Source organism: Drosophila arizonae, chromosome X (genome assembly GCF_054131065.1).
Source record: "Drosophila arizonae isolate 15081-1271.41 chromosome X, UAZ_ARI_1.0, whole genome shotgun sequence".
Classification (NCBI taxonomy): domain Eukaryota; kingdom Metazoa; phylum Arthropoda; class Insecta; order Diptera; family Drosophilidae; genus Drosophila; species Drosophila arizonae.
Genome location: NC_142927.1, coordinates 31,526,892 through 31,544,481, shown reverse-complemented (window position 1 = coordinate 31,544,481; position 17,590 = coordinate 31,526,892). Strand labels below are relative to the sequence as shown.

At 36.9% G+C, this 17,590-nt stretch overlaps 3 protein-coding genes across 9 annotated transcripts; 1 reads left to right on the top strand and 2 right to left on the bottom strand.

Moving 5' to 3' along the window:
* Positions 1-33: 33 nt before the first annotated feature.
* PIG-Q (phosphatidylinositol glycan anchor biosynthesis class Q) lies at positions 34-2,027 on the bottom strand. 3 transcript variants are annotated; one of them, XM_089474795.1, is made up of 8 exons: positions 1,279-2,027; positions 1,109-1,217; positions 916-1,051; positions 711-855; positions 574-650; positions 397-512; positions 232-339; positions 34-152 (listed from the first exon to the last, which is right to left on the bottom strand). In XM_089474795.1, the coding sequence occupies exons 1-7, from the start codon at positions 1,902-1,904 to the stop codon at positions 334-336; spliced, it is 1,215 nt and encodes a 404-aa protein (XP_089330921.1). In that variant the 5' UTR covers positions 1,905-2,027; the 3' UTR covers positions 34-152; positions 232-333. The 3 variants fall into 3 exon arrangements, with proteins under 3 accessions (XP_089330921.1, XP_017869126.1, XP_089330922.1); XM_018013637.2 differs by having other exon boundaries at positions 232-346; positions 1,279-2,026; XM_089474796.1 differs by lacking the exons at positions 34-152; positions 397-512 and having other exon boundaries at positions 232-367.
* Positions 1,720-5,189, top strand: U2af50 (U2 small nuclear riboprotein auxiliary factor 50). Of its 2 annotated transcripts, none has more exons than XM_089474797.1 (5): positions 1,720-1,854; positions 3,156-3,719; positions 3,793-3,881; positions 4,430-4,552; positions 4,614-5,189. In XM_089474797.1, exons 1-5 carry the CDS (start codon positions 1,848-1,850, stop codon positions 5,073-5,075), a joined length of 1,245 nt encoding a protein of 414 aa, XP_089330923.1. In that variant the 5' UTR covers positions 1,720-1,847; the 3' UTR covers positions 5,076-5,189. The 2 variants fall into 2 exon arrangements, with proteins under 2 accessions (XP_089330923.1, XP_017869129.1); XM_018013640.2 differs by lacking the exon at positions 1,720-1,854 and adding an exon at positions 2,067-2,240.
* Positions 3,491-17,413, bottom strand: sl (small wing phospholipase C gamma 1). 4 transcript variants are annotated; one of them, XR_016271152.1, is made up of 6 exons: positions 17,223-17,413; positions 15,774-17,111; positions 15,217-15,703; positions 14,189-15,045; positions 4,593-14,088; positions 3,491-4,094 (listed from the first exon to the last, which is right to left on the bottom strand). XR_016271152.1 is itself a non-coding variant. In XM_089474793.1 (5 exons), the coding sequence occupies exons 1-5, from the start codon at positions 17,235-17,237 to the stop codon at positions 13,018-13,020; spliced, it is 3,768 nt and encodes a 1,255-aa protein (XP_089330919.1). In that variant the 5' UTR covers positions 17,238-17,413; the 3' UTR covers positions 3,491-13,017. The 4 variants fall into 4 exon arrangements, 2 of the variants coding, with proteins under 2 accessions (XP_089330919.1, XP_017869120.1); XR_016271153.1 differs by having other exon boundaries at positions 9,504-14,088; XM_089474793.1 differs by having other exon boundaries at positions 3,491-14,088.
* Between the last annotated feature and the right edge of the window lie 177 nt (positions 17,414-17,590).

Below are 17,590 nucleotides of genomic sequence, written 5' to 3'. Positions count from 1 at the left end.
TGCCAAGTTTCAAGCATTTTAAATTATCATTGGTACATAGGACTTTTTTTTTATTCAAACATGAAGTTTATATACAAAAATTAATATTTTAGAATTTCGATAAGTAAAAAATAATTGTTTTTGAAGTGGGATGTCCAGCACTCTTAGGCAATCTATATTAATAAAAAACAAACATGAATATTTAGATAAACTGCTGTTGGCCAGTGATACTGTATATAAATATTAGCTTACCAATATCATAAAATCCTCTTTTTATATACTTAAGGAAAACTTCGATCGGCAAATTCAAAAGCTTGCGACGAAACCCCTCTAGTATTGCCAAAGTTGCGCAGGTCAGAGCTTTTAACTACGATAATGCATTATAGAGCTATAAATATGAATAAATGAAACACTTACGGTTGCAAATACAACATAGTAGACAAGAGTAGTTGGAAAAAGAAAGAGTATTGCAGAAAAGAATATAGTTGCCAGATATAGCTGGCGATTCATATAGTTGTGTGCTTCAATTCTATCTAAAGGAAAGCAATGGAACATTTATACTTAGATATTTTCATACATTTTAAATTTTCTTACTTCTCAAGATGTTATAGCGATTGCCTCGTACCACTTGCCATAATACTGTGAGTCCCTTAACTTCTACATTATTTAAACTGTAGGAAGAGATTAGGTATGTGAGTCTTATCTGAAATAATAATAAACTTCGCTCTTACACTTTGGTATAAACATAAAAACAATGAGCATGTAACCCAACAATTGAAATTAGATCCGCAAGCAGTGCAATTTGATACGTAAACCCTAAACATCCAAAAGCTCCAATTGCAAGAAACACCTGACGTACAATTGGTTCAATTAAATCTGAAATGAAAGTTTAAAGTAAATGTTAAGAGGGTCAATTCAGTACACCTAGAGATTTACCCAAAAACGTTGACCACAGTTCAATGTGATATTTAAAGCAATCAAGGAAAAAATTGTTAAGATGTATGTTGAGCTTTAAACCAATGGGACTACCCTCCAAAACTTTCAGCAAGCTATATAGCTGTTGTATGATAATCTGTAAGTAATATATTGTTTAAAAATGTAATACATCAATTGAAACAGGTAAACTTACATGGGAGATTTGTATTAGAAAATCTCCTGGATGCGAGACAAGTGTAAACAATATCAACATTAGTATGATACCCATTGCTCGATCTACCATGATATTTGTCAGCCTAGAACTGATTATAAACAAAAAGTTGAGAAAAAGTGGGTCAAATAAATATACTTTAGACATCTTACCCTGTTGCGTATATAGTTTGCCATTCCTTATAATGCGTATAAATGACTGTATGGGTTATAATGCTATTTACAAATGTGTTCCCAACAATATGTTTAAATAATTGCATGGGAATGTTTGCAAACAAATATAAAAACTGATTGCTATAAAACCAGATATCTTTTGATTTTCGTAATGGATCTGGTTTGGGTTGCACCAACTGGGCTAACATATAGAAATCGCATTCGTCATTAACATGACTTTCCCTTGTCCACTGGCTAATAGGGGTTTGCTCTTTGATAACAAGACTTAGTAGCGTTTGTTTATCATAAAGAACTAATTTAATTTGATTGAGGTGGTCAGGTGTAATGGCAGTGAACATAAGCGCAATGTTTGGCGAATCGTTTGTGTAGGTGAAGCATAAGCTCATGTCATGCGAACGACAATAATTCCTATCTTTATAGGAGTCGTTACAAAGGATTGATCCCAGGAAACGCATTTTATATGTGTCCAGCTCAAACTTATTGCTGTCTGCATCAATCACGTAGTACACGATGACATTGTCTTCGCTAATGTGCAACTGGCCGTATAAATGACAGGTACGTTTTTGATAAAAGTATTCCGTAGGTAAGAATATCTTTATGCTCATTGTTTTTATTAACTAGCTTAACTGAACTCAAAATACAAAACAAATAGATTAAGGCGATATACTCTTACTTATGTATATTTCGATAGCGCTTAACATCGAGTCGTATCGATATATTTTGAGATGGGATGGCTATGCATCTCTGATCTGTGTTTGTGTTTCAGTTCACCATTTCATATTTTTCATTTTTCACGTGTTCTGTTTTATATCGTTTCGCAGATATTTATTGACATACACATTCGCATTTTAAAGGGATACATATTTCGTCGGCTTTTGTTATATAGTTAAAATTTTTTTCGTGTAAAAAGATTTTTGTGCAAATTATAATGGGATATGATGGTAAGCTGCAATTTTGCGACGTGATGCCCATGGTTGAATCATATGTACATATACTCCAATGTGCTTGAGTTCAGGCTTCGGCTAATTTACACATGTATGCATATACATATGTACATATACATACAAATGTATAAGTTTACGTAAATAGAATAGGCAACTGTGTTAATGCTTGCCAAATTAGATTGCACATGTGTATTTACTATAACATTAGAGACTCTGTTTATTTGGAAGTGATCAAATCATACTCTAATCGTTTAGCATTCTCACCGGCCGACATATTGGGCGCTAACGCATATACATATATAATTGCATACACATGCATGTTTTTATGTACTGCATAGGTGATAGATTTTCGTTTTTGTTATCCTTGCTCTTGATTACATTTACTTTGCGAGAAACAGTCAACAATGCATATGTGTGTGCACGTCAATAATGCGACATATTGCATACTTTTTTCCCACCAAAATAATCGCGTTGCATGTGATAATGAGACCATTTTCACTATGTGTATATAAATATAAACGTGTACTGATGAATGAGAGTTTGTGGTCAGGAGGGGATGTGTACATGGATGCCTATGATTATGTACGAGTGAATCCCCTTTTAATATGCATCACACTATTTAATTTAACTTATGTAGTATTTAACTCATAGTAGTAATTTAAAAACTATATAACTACACAGATTAAAGTGTATATACATATTTGTACGAACGTGTACAGTACCTTCAAGAATTAAGCGTCATAAAAAAGATATTCACAAAATTGTGTATATGTATGTAAGATACATTTTTAACAATAATTATATAATTACAAGGTATACATATATAGGTTATAGCATAGAAAACACTTTTGAAATATATGTTTTAAAAAATATATAAATATAAATAAATAATTGTGGGCTCTACTTGAATAGATCGTGACCGTGATCGTGATAGGCGCCGCCATCGTTCCCGCTCTCGTGACCGGCACCGTGATCGTTCTAGGGACCGCCGCCACCATCGAAACTCGCGTCGCAAGCCATCATTATATTGGGATGTGCCACCGCCTGGATTTGAGCATATAACACCCATGCAGTACAAAGCCATGCAGGCGTCGGGTCAAATCCCAGCAAGCGTAGTTCCAGATACGCCGCAAACAGCTGTGCCTGTGGTGGGGTCAACTATAACTCGTCAGGCGCGTCGCTTGTATGTGGGCAACATTCCGTTCGGTGTCACCGAGGAGGAAATGATGGAGTTTTTCAATCAACAAATGCATTTAGTTGGTTTAGCACAAGCCGCTGGCAGTCCAGTGCTGGCATGTCAAATTAATTTGGACAAGAACTTCGCTTTTCTCGAGTTCAGATCTATAGACGAGACCACGCAGGCGATGGCCTTTGATGGCATCAATTTGAAAGGACAAGACCTCAAAATAAGGCGCCCACACGATTATCAACCAATGCCCGGCATTACGGATACGCCGGCAGTAAAGCCCGCTGTTGGTGAGTAATATATAATGAAATCGGTAAATAAATTTCTTTAATTTTACAAATAATATCACCAATTATCCAATAGTGTCAAGTGGAGTCATCTCAACAGTGGTACCCGATTCTCCCCACAAAATATTTATAGGAGGTCTGCCCAATTATTTAAATGATGAACAGGTAAGAGCTGTACATATCAAGTTGAAATCATTAAAAGCGAATACTGCATTATAGATATGTGTCTTTTGCTATATATTATAGCTAATATTTGATCAGTATATAAGAATTGGGACTTACCAATAATTCAGTAGAGACCCCAGCAATCAAAGCAGCTGCTTCCATAATCTCAGTTAAATATTTTAGAGACAAATTTAAATTAGGTTCAGACGAATGCTTTTAGAAATATACCAGATAAAAATTATTATTATTTATATTTCGTCCTTTCATCGGCAATGTTCATCATCCGTGCGCTCTGCCAGACATTCTCTATCTCTATTTATATCTCTTTCACTCTGTCTCTCTCTTCCTCTTTTTTTCTATTCCAATACATATACACAGTATTCCTTTCCATTTAGGATCTGTTGCACCTAATCAGCATTCTCAAATAATTTAAAGTTGATAAGAAGTCAACTATAATTATAAACTATTTGTTCTTAGTTAGATATCATTTAACTAAAAACTTTCATAGCTTCAATTGGTTTCATAATAAACAATTTACCGTATTGCAGGTGAAAGAATTATTGCTATCATTTGGTAAGCTAAGAGCGTTTAACCTTGTTAAGGACGCAGCCACGGGTTTAAGTAAAGGTTATGCCTTTTGTGAATACGTTGATCTAAGCATTACTGATCAGGTAAGCTAAGCCAATACATTTTGATATAGTTATTACTAACCTATAAATATACCCTTTAAAGTCAATTGCTGGATTAAATGGTATGCAGCTAGGAGATAAGAAACTGATTGTTCAACGGGCCAGCGTGGGTGCCAAAAATGCTCAGAATGCTGCTAATACAAGCCAGTCGGTGATGTTGCAAGTGCCGGGCTTGTCAACGGTAGTGACATCCGGTCCACCCACTGAAGTTCTTTGCTTATTGAATATGGTCACTCCTGATGAGCTGCGCGATGAAGAGGAGTATGAGGACATACTAGAGGATATTAAGGAGGAATGTACGAAATATGGAGTCGTTCGTAGCGTTGAGATACCGCGTCCGATTGAAGGCGTAGAAGTTCCTGGTTGCGGCAAAGTATTTGTCGAATTTAACTCGGTACTCGATTGTCAAAAGGCTCAACAGGCGCTGACTGGCCGGAAGTTCAGCGATCGAGTTGTTGTTACATCATACTTTGATCCAGACAAATATCATAGGCGCGAATTTTAAATCAGTTTTACGTATTTCACACATTCAATTTGTCCAATAAAAGCAGATAGTAAACAACAAGCAACAAAAATTAAAAATCATATAATAAAATACCAATTCATGAATTTTATCCAACATACCATCACTTTTCGTTCTCTTTGCATATAATGGGTTATATATGCATTGACAGCCAAACAATATTAAATATCACTTAAGCCTTAAAATCTTTATTTGGCATTGACGAATAAAAAAAAAACGGTACAGTTAATATACATATATAAATATGTTTACATATGGATACAACATTTATAACAGCATTAACATACAATTTCTAATTTGTATTCAGATATATATTATATGAAAATAACTTAAAATTGTTAAAAAAGTGGAAATCATAGCTAGTTTAGTGATGTGCAAATGCAAAGACGACAAGGTGATAACTACATTAATAAATGTTGTAAATCTGAAAAGGTCTCAGATATGGCATTCGTTCGAAAGTACTGCTACGTTTGTACTATGAAGTTGAAGATTTTATTATCAACTGCAGCCGTTTTTGTGATGTCAGTAAGTGAGCTTAAATCGTTTATATTTTGGCTTTCAAGATTATGCTACAATATTAAAATACAAATTTGGCTATGAGATTGTGTAATAGTTATTATATATGTTTATATACATACATCATTATATATAGCTACACTCATGGTCAAATTATTAGGTGTGCATTTATTTTTATTTTTAAATGGTAATGGTAATGGTAATGTAACTTAAAAATTCAACTTGTATTCAAAAATAGACATATCATAGAATAATACCAACAAAAACAAGTAAGAACGTTGCAGTCGGGCGTTACCGACTGCGGAATACTCATTCACATCCCATCAACAATTTAGTAGTTAAGTTTCGCTCTAACATTGTAGAAAATGCAGTTTTTCCCGATTTGCAACGCCCCTACTAGGCGTAGACACCTCATTTTTGGTCAGTTCTTAGACCGAAATAAGGGTGCCCTAACTGCAAAGTTTGAATGCTTACCCTAAAAAAATGTGAAAATTTTAGGGTATTTTTCGATATGCCACGCCCCTAAAGAGGCGTAAAAATTGCTTTTGGGTCATCGATAGAGGAGGTTACTAGTAACTTAACAATCTAAATTTGAAGCTTCTAGCTATTATACATTAGGAGATATTAACTTTTGCGATTTGCCACGCCCCCTGTGGGCGGACATAAATCCGACAAAACTACTTGGTCTTCGGTGATCAGCCCGAGTATATATACAAAATTTGAGGTCTCTGGCATCAATACTGTCTAAAATATAGCAGAATTAAAAAAATCACTATATCTTCACCTTTAGACTTTATAGAATCATAACATTAACTGACGTGCTATATAGCTATATTCTATATTTCAGCTTTCTAGATTTTTAATTAATATGATTTCTGGCATATCGGAAAATGCATTTTCCGATTTGCCACTCCCCTAGTGTGCGGATCGGGAAAATTTTAACACTATAAATCGGAGATATACACGAGTATGTGTTCCAAATTTCGGCTTCAATAGCGCCGAAATAGATTGCGTTCATACGGACAGATGGACGGACAGCAAGACGGACATTGCACAATACCAATATACTAATTCACTTTCGTGAATGAGTATAAAAAAGTTTAAAAAATAATAATGTTTAACATATTTTTGGCATACTTCACAAAATACTCAAAATTTTGCTGGCCAGATTAATAGGTGTGCCTAGCTAAATTAAAAAAAATTAAAATTTCGGAAATATCATGAAATTTTTAGAATATATTTAGAAATGTTAGCAATGTCCGTTTTTATTAGCAAAGATTTTGCTAATCCTTCGGGGCATAGAGGACATTAACTACACATACAACTACTCTACATATTTCCACAGCAATGGTACTTCATTCCTTCTGAGTATTTTCCAATAATTGGGTCTCATTGAAGCAGCTAGTCTTGGAAATTTCCTTTTTCAGGCGTCCACAAAGGTTCTCCATTGGATTTAGATCTGGAGACTGACTTGGACACTCGCATGAAACCAATCCTTAACTACTGGGGAGCCCTATTTAGGATCTTTATCCTGTTGGAATTTCCATGTTAGAGGCATGTTGCCATCGGCATATGGTAGCATAACACTAATTAATATTTCCTCTTCAGGAATCGGTCCATTATGCCGTCAATCCGATGGTGCAATTCAACACTTTGCCATGAAAAGCAGCCCCAAACCATTTCCGCTTTCCGCTTTCTCTGTGCTTAACCGTCTTCTTTGTATATCTAGGATCCAATTCATTGCCTTTAGGTCTTCGAACATTAATATTTGAGTCTTTCCCCAACAAATTTTTTTTTCGTTTCATCACTCCAGAGAATGTTCTTCCATTCACGCTCTCCCTCTAAGCCAAACCAGGCCTTGTGAGTTTAAGCAAAATGAATCCTCATCCGATTTTTTGATATACGCAATAGAGCAACCCTGCGAATGACTCTCACAGGTAGATCCGAGCCTATTAGCCATCGGCGAATAGTTCGTACTGATATCACATTGCCCATTCCGCTTGCAATCGCTCTCGACGACTTAAAAGGGGTTCTTTTAGCCAAGTTGACAATGTGGCAATCGTATTTTATGGCAGTTTTCCGCCGGACAGGCGTCTTTTTATACCCTGAACCCATTGAAAATGGGAAATCAGGGTATAATGGTTTTGTGAAACATATGTAACAGGCAAAAGGAATCATCGCAGACCCCATAAAGTATATATATTCTTGATCAGGACGACGAGCTGAGTCGATATAGCCCTGTCCGTCTGTCCGTCCGTCCGTCCGTATGAGCAAAAGGATCTCAGAAGATATAAGAGCTAGAGAGCTGAAATTTGGCATGCATACTCGTGTATACCATAGGCAGTACAAGTTTATCATATTTTTCGATAACTCATCCGATAACTTTTTTATCGAGAATAATCGAAAAATCGACATTGTTTTTTCAGCCTAATTGGAACACTTTTAGACCTGGAGACTTGTATGTAAAGTTATGTTGTATGTAAAGTTAATGGATACGAAGATTTTGTAATTTACAGATTTTGGTTACCACGCCCCATTCGCCCCCAATTTGTAAAAAACGCATTTCAAGTACTAGAGACTTGTGTTTTACAATATACACACTTTTTAGCCATATGATTACGCTCTGAAAGTTTTATTAAGATCGTTTGTCTACAAAAGAAATTATTTAACAAATAAAGTCTCATAATATTGCCCACACTGCAGTGCAGCCCAAGCGCAGCCGCTGCATACTGCGCAGTTAGCAGAGAGCGTGCTTATAAGTGCATGTATATGCATGTGTGCATAAAAGAAGTCCAGAATGATTAGAATATAAACTTGGAGGGTTCAGGGTATCTCCTAGTCGAGCAGTCTCGACTGGAGCCTTCTTACTTGTTAAATATTTTTTTGTTTACCAAAACACACCTATTAATCTGGCCAGCAAAATTTTGAGTATTTTGTGAAGTATGCCAACATTATGTCAAACATTATTATTTTTTTAAACTTTTTTTGTTGGTATTATTCTATGATATGGGCAATTCTCTAGTGGCGAATGTGACATTCGTACGTACTTGAGTAAAAAAAAAAAAAGAATACCAAAACATTTTTTATTCTGACGAATCTTTTACCTTTTGATTAGCTCTATAATTGGTGCTAAATCTGATTTTTGGCAAATGTTAGTTTTCAAGATAATCACAAAAAACCAAGAGGTTCGCAGGCTACAAAAAACGTAACGGCTCAACCTGAGATTAAAATCTCGAAACCTTAAGTGAAAATTTATTACGAATAATTTAAAATTATTAGAAATTTGCACATCTTTACAATGTGTTCTTGTTGTTGATGAATTTTTAAGTTACATGAAAAAATATATTACCATTTAAAAATAAAACTAAATTCACACCTATTAATTTGACCATGAGTGTATTTGCGGAAGCCAACATGTTAAGAAATTCTCAAAATGATTTTCAATTTACTAGGTCTGGATAACAATTTCGTGGGAAGACATTGGACTCATTTTCTACTTTTATACGCACAACCTATTTGTAATTGCACTCCGGAAACTTGAAATTCCCTTTCGTGTAATCCGTCAAGAAGAGTGTTGAACACTGATAATTACAACTATACGCAAGTAGATATAGTAATACATATGTTGAAGTCAATTAATGTGTCTCTTGTATGTACTTTTTATACATGGCTAACATCTTTATCATTCAGAACAAATCTATAGAAGATGAATGTCTTCGATCAATGCGTTTCATCCAGAACTGACGCTTTTTCTGGATAAATGGTTAACTAAATCATAAAGAATACTACAAAATATATATGAACCTTTGGCATTACTCTAATGTCGACAGAGCTCAGTTTGAAATCTTTATATATAAATATAAATATAGATAATATAACTGAAGTTTTACTCACAGTCAAAAAGATGTTTGAAGTCCCGCTCGATAACAAGGTTGGCATATAAACGTAATAAATACACTCTCAGTTAATTACTTTTTCATTTGTTAATGTAACCGATTTTAATGATCGATCGAAATGTATGAAAATATCTGAAAATTGTTGTGTTGCGTTGCTTGAAGTCACTACATTTGCTATAACGAAACTAATCAGTACCTTTATAGAAAATGACATATGTATGTATCAATGTACATACACTGCGCGTCATCAGGTTAGCGCCCCCCTTTACACTCAACCTCAAAGCTAAATAAAATCTAAACTATCAGAGCTCCATCTTTGAAATTTTTTTACATTATACTCCATTTATTTAACTTTAAAATACAAAAAGAATGGCTACTGTAACAATAAGGATTATTTTTAAATAATTTTTTTTGTAAAATGTACAAAAAACATGTAACAAAAATTTGGTCATCAGATTAGCGCCCCCTGCGCTAAATTCAATTTATTTAAATTAATGACCAAAAATAACACCGTATTTTAAGCTATTATTATTTTTAAGTAATATTAGTAGTGCGTAGTGCCGTTTTTTGTTTGAAACTACTTCGAAAATTCGATTAGGAGTGGAATTATAAAGTTGTTCAATATTATTTAAGGATTTGGTTGGCCAAACGTGTTCAGTACCTTCGATTAACTCTGTCTTTGCACTATAATGCTTTCCGGACTCATATACTTCCTGACCAACCATCCCCAGACGTTTCCAATGATATTAAGGTCGAGTGAGTATGGTGGCCACTCCATGAGATCAATTTTTTGGCCCTGAATCCAGGACTTCAGGGATTTGGATTTGGATTTGGAGCATTATCATGCTGGGAAATCTAATGCCGGTTTTCAGACAGGTTATAGAAATGCGGAACAGCAGTTTTAAACACGGTGTTATAGTCCTATGCGTTCATGCGCGATGTCAAAAATTGAAGCTTACAAGCGCTGTAGTAAGATATTGCACCCTACATCAATGCCACACCACCCCCCCGCCGCAACGGCTTGGAAACCGTTCCAAATTATGTTCTTTTGTGAGTAAGTCATGGATATAATAAATTTAGCCATCAGTTCCTTCCAAATTCAATTTTTCTCATCAGAAAAGCCAACATGCTGCCATTGGATAGACCACGTCATGTTCGCCCGGCCAAAATTAATGCGTATTTCTTTTCTCAGCATATCGACTGGTGTCTTTTTTTTTTACATTCTGTTTCTTTAAGTAATTAACTTTCTTAATTGCTCTTTGGACCGTTGATAAGCTCGTCTTAACACCGATTTTATCCCTAATCTTGGTGGTCGATTCATGGGAATTCGAAGCTTCCCGAACTAATGCTCTTCTATTTCCTTCTGAAATCGCTTGATTATTGCCGCTTATATAGTTTTTTCCATAGTTTTCCCTATTTGTAAGAAAATTGCCACTTAGTTTTCTGTTTTTTTCCTGTTTTTTCAGCAATTTTTTGGTTGCATAGTCTAGATTCAAAGTATGCCTCAATCTTTGATTTTCAACCAAAGATAAAACTGTTTCTTTACCCATACTATAAATATATTGAATGCTTTGAGCTTCACAAAAAATATGGTGAGTGTAATTGCCAAAATAAGCAAGATAATTACAATTGCATTTGGGGGCGCTAATCTGATGACGCAAAATAAGTGCACACATTTTTTGCGAAAATAGAAAAGAATAGAAAATAAAACATAACGGCTTTTCACTCGCGCTTTTTTTTGGTATGAGAGACATCTCATATGATGATAATAAAATAAAAAAAAAACCAAGAAGTTGCGTGCAATAGGCAAAGAGAAAAACGTAAAAGAAAATGAGTGTAAGGGGGGGGCGCTAACCTGATGACGCGAAGTGTATGTATCAATGTAATAACTTTAGCTTCGCATATGAGATTTTCCTTAATTTATCCATCAATACCATCAGTTCAGATATTTGTAAGTTCACGTACTTTTGCGAAGAAAAAATTAAAATAACATATTTTCATTAGGCTAATGCCAGAGTGGCCGCGAGAGGCAATGCGATAATATTGGGCGACAATGTGCGAGAAAGCTCTGCATGCAGACTTACATGTAATCGCTTAAAACATGTCAGAGTGCAAGCGAAGCTAGAAGAGAGTCAAAGTAAAGCGAGTTGCGAGAAAGCATTACTAAATCGTTGAATATTGGACATTGAATATATAGGACATCATTTCTAATGCTTTTACTCATGTAAAATTACTAATAAATTTTTTAAAAAAGTATGGGGGAAAATATGTCACCTTCGACCCTGATTAAAACTAAAAAAATAAAAAAAAAACTACTCATTATTTTTGAATCAACTGTTTTAGTTGTAAAGATGTGCAAATTTCTAATAATTTTTAATTATTCGTAATAAATTGTCACTTAAGATTTCGCTAAAATCTCAGGTTGAGCCGTTCATTTAAAAAGCGTTTTACGTTTTTTGTAGCCTGCGAACTTCTTGGTTTTTTGTGATTATCTTGAAAACTAACATTTGCCAAAAATCAGATTTAGCACCAATTGTAGAGCTAATCAAGAGGTAAAAGATTCGTCAGAATAAAAAATGTTTTGGTATTCGTTTTTTTTCAACTCAAGTACGTACGAATGTCACATTCGCCACTAGAGAATTGCCCATATGATAAATACAAACATTTTGTAATTTACAGATTTTGGATACCACGTACTAGAGACTTGTGCTCTGGAATGTACATAGATCTGAACATTATGATTACGTTCTGAAAGTTTCATTAAGATTGTACGTCTAGAAATTAAATTATTCAACAAATATATTCGTATAATATTGCCCATTAGCAGAGCGCGTTGTACGTGCGTCTGGATGCATGTATATGTATGTGTGCATAGAAAAAGTGCAGAATGAACTGTCAATAATCAAAAGCATTGATGTACATTCGTGCATAGTTAAAAAATTTAGCAGGAAACAGTCTTAAATTTGAATACAAGCAATGAAACTCTCTTTTCAAACGATTTTCATTTAGTGGATGGATTCCGTAACTTTTTCATGAAAACATCGCGACTGAGACTAAAATTTGAACACTCGCAATGACTACAATTTGAAAACTCGCAATCTTTCTCTCTTTGCGGATAGCGTTCACTCTTTCATATCATCGCTTTTCAGATCGCTGCAATAATTATCGCTTATAGCATCGCATAGCTTATCGCGGTCACTCTGACATCAGCCTAATACGCTGGCTCCAAGTTGTGTAAGATTGAAGCCATGAATTATTGCTGGTTATCACAACACAATCACAAACTGTTCATGGCGCAAACGTTTTGTAAAGGAATGCGAACGCAAACATGTATATAGTATTCCACATGCAGAATAAAGCTTCGTTTATGAATAATGAATAGCTGCGTATTCGGTTTGTTAACATTTAGATAGATATGCATTTGTTTGCTGTATATCCACAGATATGTGTGTCAATCTTCACAATGTGCATTGTACATACGAATACTCGTGGAGGTGGGCAATGTGATTGTGCTAAGTAGATGCCCGAGCTGTAATATCTATTTTGACTAAAAGCGAAGACAGCTCCAATTCTTCGCTGAACTTGTTGCGTAGGACCACGCTTCGATAGCCTTGTCGCACACAGTCCAAAGGATAACAGGCCTGAGCTATAAAATGTGTTTCGGCAAACATATCCTCGTCCTGCACCTCGAAGCGCAGCAACGCAAAGTGTGGATTGTGCACGGTAAACTTGAAAGATTCATTCCAGATGGGATTGAAGCCATTCTCATTAACTTTGCTGCGATATTTAACGCCACTGTCAAAGGGTGCGCCAACGACTTCTACCACAATTTGCGGATTATTCGATTTGCCACCCCGGAATAGATGACGAGCGGCGATGAGTCGTATGCTGACATTCGTTTCGATGAGGCCGTCCGACAGGGGATTGTTGGGGTTGAAGGTTTCAGACTGCATAAATGCTGGCTTCAGTATATAACCGCATTGACCATTATTTCGAAATTTAGCCTGATTGAGCTGCATCGCTTTGTCACCAGTTTGATAATTCAGTGCAATCATTTGGGAGCCAATGTTCCAAAATGGCACCGGGTTGAAGTTGGATGAGTCCAAGCGCTGACCCTTTGGATAGACGCGACTGATTTGATTGCGATGATACGCCAGAAAGAGCGGCATATTTTGTTGGATAAACTGCTTTTCGGCCTTTGTTTCTGGAAAGCTAGACATCTCTTGGAATATCCACGAATGATCACGAAATGGTACACTACGAAAATAGATAATTAAATCGGACATCTCCTTGGCCACGCGTGCAGTGCGCTCCTTTTTACGGCGTTCGGTGGCCAATTGACTAGCGATCAGTGCCGCATCCTGTATAGCTTTGATCCACTCATACGCTGTTTCCTGGTTATCGAATCCAATTATAAACGGATTTTGCATCGTTGGCGTTTGAATTTGCAGCTTTATTATAATGCCAGGCTCATTCGATTCGAAGAGAGACGCCACTGCACCGTAGATCTCAATTGAATCGGTGCGTCCATCGTTGCCCTCATCGTTCACCGCGTTGTAATCTTCAGTGGCAGAATCAATGACCTTTACAAGCAACAGAGTAGTCAGATTATTTGTCTGCCTGACAGGGAGATACGGTCCTCCATATATGAAAATTTGAAGTTGATAACGACTAATGACTCACCTTGACATAGTTTGCCGGCAGATGTTGCTGGATCATGCCACCGTAATCACCTTTCCACCACATGGAGTTGTTTCTTTGCACATTGGTTATGATCGCGTGCTTTGGAAACGAGAGCTCGTCTGGCTTATCGGCCTTATAGCTATATAGGGCCTTACATGTGACATACTCCTCCAGATTGGAGCCCATGTAGTTGGAGGCGCTAGAGGTATCGCTATTACTTTGGTCGCCCTGCGACTGGGCATTCTCTAATAGGGTTTGTCGCAGCAGTTCCTGAGAGACGGGATGTACGAGCTTCACGTTGCGATATAATGGATTCCTCATATAATAATGAATTAAGGATACCAAAGACTCGAACTGCATCGTATCAATGGCATACAGTCGACCCTCCTGAATGATTCGACAGTGCTTGATTTTGCGATTTATCGTGAAGGATATGACAAACGCATTGACGCTCTGGACCGATGGCCGCACCAGAAACGAGCCAATGTCCAGCTTAATTAGTCCCAGCTCAGCCTGCTCCTTTGTAGTATTTGGATGAAACCATTCCTGGCTCTCGTGCTTCTTTGGCTGTGGCACCGGCTCCTTGAGAATAATCGAAAACTCTGAGCTGCGCAGCATGTTCTTGCGATAGTACACGATTAACGAGTACAGCGAATCAAATACAAAATTCTCTACCAGATAATACTTAATCGAGCCATTCTCGTGCTTCAGTTTGATACGACAATGATTGGGACGATTGCGACGCCAGAATGACAGACTGTAATCCCCAACAAAAGTCGCCGACTCGCGTACTAAAAAGGTTCCATCGCCCAGATGTTTATATGTTTCCAACAGTTGATCAGCTTCTTGTCTGCCACCTTATCGAATGAAACGAAGAGTATACATATATTGTAAATATTATATCATAGAAATTTGTAAGCTATAGTTAAAAATGAGTGCATGAGTTGTTGAACTACAAAAAGCATCAAACGATACTTTAAGATAGATCATTCATATCTAAAATTGATTGAAATAAAGTTTAGCCTTACCTTCCAATTTGCCGTGAAACCAGTTTTCGCCAAAATGCAGCTCATCATTGGCCGAAGTATCCTTTTGCTTTTGTTGCATATTGTTATTTAAGGAACAGAACGACAGTCCGAAATCATCATCTTCGGAATTGCCGTTGCGACAATCATTGATTTCCGATGTGTAGATGAGCTCCTGCTGGGTAAGGACAAACTGAAAAAGATTCCAAGCCTTATCGACTGGGTCTTTAAAGTATAACAGCCCCTTTTTTAGGATTTTCTGCATATTTTCATTGTCGTCCGTCGCACCGCCCAGGGATGATCGATGACTGAAGGAGGCGATCGTTCCGTTACTAACACCAACAGCAGGTAAATTAATGGAACTAACATTTTCATCGAATTGGGGAAGCTTTTTGTGCTTTAATATTATTTTTCGACGCAGCTGATTGGGTGACGGCAAATGGAGCTCGTTCCTGTCGCAGGGCTGTGTGAGCAACATATCCCCAAAGACCTAAAAAATCATGTTATTAACAGATCAATTTAGTCTGTGAAAACAAAAATGTGACATCTAATAATCTCACCTCAATTAAGGCATGGGCCATATTCCGTTGTTGCTCCAAGGAACAGTTCTGTTCAATGGATAGAATAACTGGATACTCGGACGTTGCGAACGCGTGATCTTTGATGGTCTTGATGACATCTATGAACTTTATCTTTGAAGTCATTGTATGACCATGGAATATATTTGGCAAATTATCAGGACCGTTCCAGCAGTCCAGCTCGATACAGCGACAGCCCATGCGCAAGGCACGGGCATACGCCTCGCATGAAGATTCACTTGAGAACTGATCGCCCGTCAGATAGGTATTGTGGGACGAGGCTATCCAGTAAGAGGAGAGCGGCTGATTCATATCCATGAAGACTGTGTCGTATCTGCTGTCCCACAGATCATTCTGTTTGGAGAAGAGATAGTCGACAAACTCAGAGATGGTCAAATATGGCTCCTGTACATCGCGCTCCACATCTTGTACAAAATCGCGCATAAAACTCGATATTTTATTCAGTTCAGAAGCACTATAATCGTGTTGTTCAGTTTCCAGAAATCGTTTGAACTCTATAGGCCGGACGATTTTTTTGTCCTCCGAGTAGGTGAACTCGGTACCACCAAATATGGTAGCATACGAGACGGGCAGCAAGAGTTTCTGATATAGGCGCGAGAAATCATCGAATTTTAAATCGTGCTTTCGTCTTATATCGTCGGTAAAGCATTCCATGAATTTGCTAGTGCTCATTTTACAGCTAACGCTGCTCAAGAATGTTTTAAAGTCCTTGATAGTCACCTGGGCAGTCTGGTCGGATTTGGCCAGGTGTGAATTGATATTCTCGAATGAATAATATTCCCGTCGCAGCCAGCGATCGATTTGCAGGGGATATGGCGAATTAATGGTATCCTTAACCATATAACGCAATCCTCTTACCCAGTTGTCGGCCTCAACCTCTGAGAGTGCCACCACCGAGAAGCTCTTCAGTTTGAAACTATTTCCATGCATGATCACAAAGCATTTGCTGCTCTCGAAACGCTGACAGTCGTCGGCATGCAGTCGGAACTCCTTGGAGTTCTTACCGACGCGTATTTCCCGTATCTCCCGCAACTGGATTGTTCCTTCGTATTCCGTGCGTGTGTGTGCTGCTACAGTGGACCATAACAGCTGACGAGTCTCCCTTATAAGCATGAGATGTCGACGATCGGGGCGTCGTTGTTTTCCATAGAGTTTTGTTACAATTGTGCCGCGTTCGAGCATGCAGATCGTCTGTTCCATTTCCCCTAACAGAGGCGTGTTCATTGCACTAAAACAACTCATTGTTTTTCTTTTTCTTTTTTTTTGTTTTTGTTTTTTTTTTTTTATTTTTTGTGTACTCTATTTTAATAAAATAAAGAAAACATGCATAAAACTAAATTTACTTTTGCTATGTATGTTAAGTATATATGTTTGCAGTGGCCCTTAGTGTTTATAAAGCATTGAACGTACTGCCCGATGATTCATTGACAATTTATTGATTCGTTTCGGTAGGAAATTGGTTAATCGAATCTGGATTTGTTGTTGGATACAATTACACTTGTTGAATGCTGGTTTCTTTAAAAGATTTATTGCTTGCACTGCAAAAATATCGATGATTATGCTATCGACGTTAACAATGTATCACCACTGACCCGAGACACTAACCAAACAACACATACTAGGGCTGCAAATCCATCGATGGTGGCTCCACTCGATAATTTCTCCATCGATGGAAAAAACTATCGAGTATATCGATGGTTCCATCGAAAATTTAAAAAGCTGTAAGAGAACATTTTTTGAAGTTTGAGTACTTAGCTATTCAACTGTTTATATTATTT